The sequence below is a fragment of the Azolla caroliniana genome, unplaced genomic scaffold, assembly GCF_043228905.1.
Source record: "Azolla caroliniana isolate FFs.n. ecotype wild unplaced genomic scaffold, voAzoCaro1.0.p SCAF_5, whole genome shotgun sequence".
NCBI lineage: Eukaryota > Viridiplantae > Streptophyta > Polypodiopsida > Salviniales > Salviniaceae > Azolla > Azolla caroliniana.
The window spans coordinates 24,815,320-24,823,707 of NW_028230440.1; the positions used below are offsets into that span (position 1 = coordinate 24,815,320).

At 39.4% G+C, this 8,388-nt stretch overlaps 1 protein-coding gene across 1 annotated transcript; it reads right to left on the reverse strand.

Annotated features, from left to right (window-relative positions):
- Positions 1 to 1,238: 1,238 nt before the first annotated feature.
- Positions 1,239 to 4,883, reverse strand: LOC147864578 (long-chain-alcohol oxidase FAO4A-like). The gene is made up of 3 exons (XM_087320508.1): positions 4,494 to 4,883; positions 3,929 to 4,240; positions 1,239 to 3,229 (listed from the first exon to the last, which is right to left on the reverse strand). Exons 1-3 carry the CDS (start codon positions 4,812 to 4,814, stop codon positions 1,463 to 1,465), a joined length of 2,400 nt encoding a protein of 799 aa, XP_087176634.1. The 5' UTR covers positions 4,815 to 4,883; the 3' UTR covers positions 1,239 to 1,462.
- Positions 4,884 to 8,388: the final 3,505 nt, after the last annotated feature.

The window sequence follows — 8,388 nt, forward strand, 5'->3', positions numbered from 1 at the left end:
ACACTTACAATACAATTGTTCTTTAGGGACTATGTTTACACCGGGGGGGGGGGGGGGGGGGGGGGGAGGTAGGTAGTATTACCTTCCATTAAATTCATACTACTTTTCATTATGAGAGTGGGTGAAATATGATATGTCCTTAACATTGAATTCAACTACTATTCTCTTACATTGGAAGGAGGTGGTGTGAGTCCCACCACATGTGTGCTCACATCACTTGATGACATTTGCTTTTCTTTTTTTCCTCCACTTTTCCTTCATTTTTCATACTATAGGTTTGGGCTTTTCCTCCTCTATTCCTCTCTTCCACCATTGGCTTAGGAATGATTAACAAATGTCCATACTGTTGTTGCTAACAATATAATGGACAACAATTTGGTTACACAAACGGCCTTGGTTGGGAGTTATAACTCGAGCCAAGACAAAAACACGTGCTTGGTGTTATTTGCCTCCAATCGACATAACACCCAAATTATATATATGCGTTGTTGTATTTTGGTTTAAAATGATCATATCGAGCCCATCCAACTTTTAATCAACGTCATATACTTGCATATGATGTATGGGTGTACCATGTCTTTGACATACTTCTCAAGGATCCTATTGATTGTAGTGTAAGAGTATTGTATCTTTGCTATATAGATTGTAGCAGAAGAGCAATATATCATGACTAGGTGTGCCTCCAATATCATAAACTTTCGAAGATGATACTTTAATGATTGTTCCGTCAAATTTATTAATGCATAATTGTAAGAGTGTGGGCATCATTGTTCCGCTTCTAGATTGTGAGTAAATTGATAAGATAAGTTGACATTAAATTTTAACATTCATTTTACTTATTGATACATCATACAACCTTGTTACTACATTCTAATATTCAATCAAGTTAACCTTATCCATGTAATTTTGAAATACCTCTTCCAAGGACCATATCAAATGTTCTCTTGAAATTTACTAAGAAACAAAAGTGTGTGTGGGCTTTAAACAACATCAAAGGTGAAATATCATCTTTGGGACCAAAGTGAAACATTTCCTATGTGTGGAGTTGTCATGCAACTCTCAATTCTCAAAGTGTTTTACTTATGAAGAGACAATGTACATTGTGGTGCAAATTGCGACTAAGAGACACCTACGTCTTACCATTGATATTGTACATATTGCCTAAGAGAAAAACTAGTTAGTTTAAGCTAAGTCAAAGGAATGATTACAATGGTGCTAGTGCTAGTTGAGTGGATACCTTTTCCAATTAACCTTTTATTTTATAAATGAATTATAATTGTAGGAACAAATATCTAGCATGATGGATTATAGAAGCATGTGTTGTCACAATAATTTAAATGTTTACAAGTATTAAGTTATTGTGTATGCTTAAGGTTGAATCGGAGCTATTCATAAGGATTCTAGTTGGGAAAATCTTTAGTAAACATGGAGATGCTTGTGTGGCCAAAAGATGCTTGTTCTCTCATGTGATTAGTTTTCGCGTGGATTTGAGCCAATTGAGTATGTTGTGTGCGGTGCAAAAGGCAATGGCTTGGACGGTAACCATGGGATTTACTCCCAAGGCAGTTGGAAAAACACTTGTATCACCTACAAAGAGCCCCTCGACCTCCCAGGCCTCACAGGTGGGATCAACACTCGATTTGGCCGGATCAACCCCCATACGACATGTTCCCATTTGATGGGCAGATTGAATCAAGAAGTCGAGCCCACGAATGCCTCGCGATTGAACATGTGCCAAATAAGCATCTAGGTCATCTTGGGCGAGGGAGCATTTGTCGCCGTGAACACTCATGGTCCCGATCTCAGTGACACCAGGAGCAGCTGCTAGCACACGTAGGGCTACTCCGAGTGCCTCCAAAGACATTGCCTTATCATGGTCACATAAGTTATAATTCACACTAATCCTACCATTGCTAGCTTCGGTGACTACACCGGATGTTCGATCTCTGGCGAGGGTGAAAATGACACATGTTCGAGAGTACCTTTGCAACATGGATTTGTATTGGGCACTTGATACCCATGGTACTAAAAAGCTGAAAGCCCCTGGAAGCATGCTTGGAGTTTGTAGTAGAGCACCATATCCATCTCTTTTGTTCTGCCCACCCACCTCTCTACTACATGCGCTGATTAGGCTCCCTTCAAACATTCGGTCTTGATCGTTCTCCCCGGCCTTCGTTGGTCTATATCCCCACGCGAGAATAGAAGGATGTAAGTGTAAATTTCTTCCTATGTGTGCATTTTGCAAGCCACTTCGCTTTAGTAACAATGGTGTATTCAATGCTCCACCGGCGGCCACCACGATATTTGTCTCCACATACAACTTCCCATTTAGCACATTGGCCACTAATCCAGTTGCAATCTTCTTCTTCCGATTCCCTGCTTTTAGAAGAATCTCCTCCGCATAACAACCCGCCAAGATCAGCGCACCTGCCGATGCGGCATCGACTAACCAAGTCTCCGCAGTCGATTGCTTTGCACCGTTTGGGCAGCCACATTCACACCAACCACAATAATGCTCACCTAAAGCATTGCATGGCACATCCTCCACATGAAGCCCCAACTTCTCACACCCTTCCCTAAGTGTCTTGTTTTGGAAAGACTCCTTCTTGTATCCCACCTTCACTTGCATCCGCTCGCATACCGCATCCATTGCTTGCTGATACCTCTTTTCTCTAAAGAGTCCGAGCTTGTGCTCGTCGGCCCACTCACGAAGCACGTGATCGGGTGTTCTTAAGGATGCGGACCAATTGACCGTGGAACCTCCTCCAACACTAGTCCCGGCTTTGATAAGTACTTGGGCATTTTCAGTGGTAATGCTATTAGGGCCTTCTAGCATACTCATGCAGCTTGGACCTTCAATATGAGAGAAGTCCCCTCTTGCAAAGTACTCCCCTTTTTCGATTACTAGTATCTTTAAGCCGGCTTTGGCCAAGACCCCAGCTATGACACCCCCTCCAGATCCTGACCCCACTACTACCGCGTCGCATTTCACCGTCAAGTCTTTCCCCTTCTTGTTCTTGTCACCCCTCATTCTTCTCATTCCTTGCATATAAGAGTTTCCTTCATGAACCGGGAACCCGAAATCCCTCAGCTTTGCACATAGAGCCGTTTCTTCCTTCACATTAATCACCCTCCCTTCCAATGGTCGCTTCTCATGCTTGAATTGCGTATAATCGGGCATGTAGTATCCCATGGCCTTCCAAGCCGGGTTGTACCCACGATGATCAGCCTGCAAAGATGTCAACTGTCAGCTCACAAACTTACATCAATGTAAAGTTAAAAAGATGCAAGTTTAGGCCAGAGACCCTTCATGGTGCAATCATATTCTCTTACTGAAAATATGACAAGATACTCTCAAGCTCTCTCTCTCTCTCGTAATTATCTTACCCTAGTGGTAAGTTTTTATAGTACAAACACTATGTCTTGGGTTAGCTTACCCTAGTGGTAAGTTGTTACATTACAAGCCCTATGTCTTGGGTTTGAAACCCAATTTTCTCACCTCTCTATTATATACTTCATATATATCTCTTAATTTACTAGATGCCACTATGGAATGTAGGGGTTGAACCCATACTTCAATACATATCTCTTAATTCACTAGATGCCACTGTGGAATGTAGGGGTTGAACCCATACACCTCCTGGTCGTCTCCATTGGGCAACCTTACCAACTGAGTTGCACCAATCTGAGTACTCTCTCTCTTGGTGGTTTACATCATAGCATCAAACTCATAAATTTAAGAGAGCCCAACTTCCATCCATCACAGTGGGCTCAACCCCATTCCGTAAATTGCATTGATCTCTCATAGGCAGACATTAATAACTTACTATATTCTATCATTCTCAATTCTAATACAGCAGGTGGTGCCAGACAAGGAGTAAACTTAACCCGAGCAAACGAGGAGGAGCGATATAGATAGAGGACTTACCCGAGCAAAGAAGCTCCACGCAATGGTGCTCTTGAGCACCTTGAAGATGACTTGGAAGATAAAGAAGGAGCTAGTGGCCCACCTCCTCAAGATCCTCTCTCGAGCCTCTAATGGGAGCCTGGAGAAGGTCTCAAGAGAGTAGTAATAAGTTGTGGGTATGGTAAACCAAGTGGCATTCTTCCTCTTCTTCTTCACAATGCAATCTAAGCCGCATAACAGAAGAGTTCCAAGTGTTGTGCTGAGCAATAAGATAGCTAAACTTGTGGCATAGAGTTGAATAGGGCTCAGTAGCTTCCTGAACAAGCCTGCTGCCTGCATACACACACACAAACACAATACATACAATCAACAATTATATGAAACGAAGAGGTAAGATCATCATCATCGTTGGCTTCTTCTTCTTTCTCACATCATCAGAGATTCATCAGAATCACCATCAATTCTTCACCCTCTTTCATCAAAACAATGAATTCGTTTATTATCACCACTTGGGCATCATGAAAAGCAGCAAAATTTTCAGGTAAAATCCATAACCTTAAGAGGGCTGCAGAGAAGTTCTACTTACATGAGCAGGCACATCCCAATCGGAGGCCGAAAGCTTGTAAAATGCGTGGATGTCAGGATCGGATTTAACATCATTGGCATCATCCAGGCGAACATTAGCATTACCAGAAGGAGGAGGAGGAGGAGGAGGAGGTAAGGAAGCGAAGATTGTATCGCTGATGGAGGTAAGAACTTCCATTTGAGCAGGAGAGAAACTATGGGGGAAAGGGGGCTGGCCTCCTCTCAGAAGAGGATGAGGATGAGGATGAGGATGATCACGATCGTGCAGGTGTTGGTTTCCATGGCCATTTAGGGTTCCATTTTCACAGCTTTTCTCCATCATTGTTTGCTCTGTGTCTACAGATGGCGTTCTGATCCTCCGTGTGCTGTTGCTCCTTCTTGACGCATTAGAGGGAATTGGATATGGAAGCTCGGGTATGATGATGAGTATGTGTGTTGCGATGCGAGAGTAAGTGCTACATGTACATGCAGAAATTGGCTTCAGCACAAAGACATGGATTTGGGCAATTTATAGAAGAAGAAGAAGAACTTTAGAGAAAGAAGGCATGGCATGGGACCAAGAAAGCACAGAGGTTTTAAGAGCCATTATTATGAAAAAGAGACATGCTGATTCTTACCCTTCTTCTTCTTCTTCTTCTTCTTCTTCTTCTTCCTCAAAAGACAAAAAAAAAAAAAGGTGGTTTAGATGATTTATTATTATTATTATTATTTTTAACTATTACCATAATTTTCTGATTGGTTGGACACCATGTGGCTCCACCATAGCTAACCCAAAAATAATAATAACAAAAAAAAAAGCTTCCCATAGCTTTATGATCTGAATGAAGAACTTGAAGGCAATGGAAAACACCCTATCCTATCTATTTATTGGTTTGAAGTCCCTGTAGTAGGCTTTCTCAAGCACCACTGAGGATTTTTTATTTTTAATTTTTTACGTGTGTCTGCGAGTGAGTACGAGAACGAAAGATTTTGCCACAGGATTTGTGCGGGCGAATACCGATCGCACTTAGTGTCCTCTAATCAGGAGCTCATCCAGAGATTAGGAACGTTAGAGATAAGAAATACGCGGCTTAAGTTGATTAGACACAAGGCCGGAAAAGTGTGACACCTCTTTTCATCGATTCGAACACCTCTTTTTGTTTTTTAAACTCGAACATATTTGATTGTAGTGGGACATACATAGTTCTTTAGGGTAGAGGCCAAAGGAGAACGAGACTTTGACAAGTTTCAATTGTAGTGGGTCGTGGTTGCTTGTCTGCCTTGCCTCATTGAATTATGGTTGTTGGGGCGAATTTATTGAATGGATATCTCTAACACGATTAATGATCTTCCTTTAAGGTAACGTTTGATCTTTCATTGAGATCGCATTGGGTCTTTCGTTGAGGTCACATTGAATATGTTGAAAATATGATGCTCATCTCCCATGGAGATTCACATTGAATATCATGAAAATGGTAATGATCTATCCTCAGGTGGGTGATCTCAGTTGTTGAGGAACATCTAATCTCTTATCACTTGGTAAGCAATAGCCCATTTAGTGCCTCATTGTCACTGTGTGCAACAACTTATGTTATTGCAAGCGAATCCCGACAAAATGTATGTTGCAAGACATCATAAAATCACCAAGCTTATACGACCACCCACTAACGTGTATTAAGTGTGGACACTATGAAGAATTATTGAGAGAGAGAGAGAGAGATTGCACATTGAGAAGCATATAACTTCGATTTTTTACTTGCTCAAAGCGGGAAAATGAAATGCAAATGAGGATCAAGTTAAATTATATGCGGTGGAAGAATCCTAATTTTTTGTGGACAAGAACTAATGCAATACTTGAGACCTTATAATCGGTATTCCAGGTTTTGGTAAAAGTTCAAGGGTATTAATTAATACATATGGTTATTCCGGGTCTATACATACGTACAAAAGTTATCATATTCATGGGAAGCACACATCACCATATTCATGAAACACACATTTTTCATACAAGGGCATCACTACACAATACCAATTAATTATTATTCCTCTTTGTGGAACTAGAGTTATTTATCATCTCGTTAGAAACTAAAAGCTAAAACCCATTGAGTTCTTCGTGTGTGATAGTTGTCACTTGACATAAAGAAACTCAGCGTGTCCTTAAGGCAACTTAGCAAAAGTTCATGTGTAGGATGCAAGCTCATGATTTAAAGGGTCCGTAAAGTATTTATTCGTACAAGTGTATTTAAGATGTAGAGCTCTTACATAGCTTTGAGTAAAAACTTATTCACATTCAAAATACCAATGAACAAGTGCTTCAACTAGGAATCATTAAGTTATAAAAAAATCATTTCAAAAATTGAGCTTTTACTCTCTGATTTTAATATCCTCTTTCATGTGAAATTCTTTCTAGGTGTGTAAGGCATATGACCTTGCTAGGATTTGGGCTTGGGCTGTGTCTATGTCAACTTGTTTGCATTCACGACTCCCACGATCCCTATTTTAATACTTCAAGGCCTTATGACAACCATTGCCATCACAATGTTTGCATGTGTGTGTATGAAAAAAAACTAAAACCACATTGGGCCTATGCATAATCCAATATAAACAACTAAAAGTGATACCTAGAACAATAACACATTTCATGCAATATGTAAACTACAAGTAATAGTTCAGTTATGCAATCGTGAATTTTGTTAATGCTACAAACGAAAACTTTTCTTTTCAACTTCTCAAATTTATTGTGATCCATTTCTAGATTTTACCACAGCGAAGTTGTTGCAAAAATGAACAACTAAATTGAAAACAATGATCTCTCAAAGATACTACAAGAGTCACTTTTTTTTCAAACAAGAAATGTAGAAACTCAATATTTTATTTGGAAATTAACCGGTCTTTTATTGTAATGTATGTGAAATGAATAAATATTGATAGGATCTCTTGAATATGTGCTCAACAATACAAACTAAACATGTGACATGAAGGAGGTCTAATGATTACCAATTAATATCAACATTTACATTTTATGTTTTGAACTCATGGTTGAGTTAGGGCTATCTATCTATCTATCCATCCATCCATCTATCTATATATCTATGGCTCCATATATCTATCTATTTATATGAACATGAATGTATATAAAATCAAATGGTTTGAGTTAAGAAATCAACCATCCACATATAAGAACCCGAATCGGGAGTGACACGTAGGATGAGGTTGTAATATTTAATGCAAATGATATAAGTCTTGTAACTCTTAATGTTCGAGTGCAATCCATTTATGTTATAAGGAGGAACTTTACTTCATTCGTTAGTATCGCCTTATTTCAATTATTAACTAGCAATCTATGATGAACACAAACACTACTAAGCCATTGGTCATTTTAAACGACCCAATGCCAATTAGTGATACATATGTGACCCCTATCTCTCTCATCTCTTCGTATTCATATTCCTGCTCTCACATACTATTATTTGCGAGGCTCCCAAACCACTCAAGAGAAGAATGAGACTCCCTCTCTGTAAACTAATAAGAGCCACTGGGAATCATTAGAGGCTCGAGTCAAGAGTATGTTGTACAATCAATATCAGGCATCTCATGGGATTGTGTTAACATGACCAATCTCACCATTTTTTATTTGTTTTTAGTGTTTTTGAATTTGATTTCTGGCACAATATATCGTTTGGACTCATAAGGCAATTAACTTCATCTTGTTCGTATAAACTAGTAATTAAACAGACTTAAAACTATAACTAAGGGGTAAGTACACATTTTGTGAAATTCTCTCTCTTACATGTACCCATAACCACATGAACAATGAAACAATATGACATCCTTCATAATAGAAAAGTAGGAATAAATTGTACATAAAGCTCGTAGAATATTGAATGCATACCAACTCTTTGGAAATATTGAATGAA

What these genes read in the sequence shown, in the direction of transcription:
- LOC147864578 (XM_087320508.1), bottom strand. Translation starts at nt 4,814, where the DNA reads ATGATGGAGAAAAGCTGTGAAAATGGAACCCTAAATGGCCATGGAAAC. An exon ending in ATTGGGATGTGCCTGCTCAT is followed by an intron (nt 4,241 to 4,493) that starts GTAAGTAGAACT and finishes GTGTGTATGCAG; the next exon opens with GCAGCAGGCTTGTTCAGGAA. An exon ending in CGTGGAGCTTCTTTGCTCGG is followed by an intron (nt 3,230 to 3,928) that starts GTAAGTCCTCTA and finishes ACATCTTTGCAG; the next exon opens with GCTGATCATCGTGGGTACAA.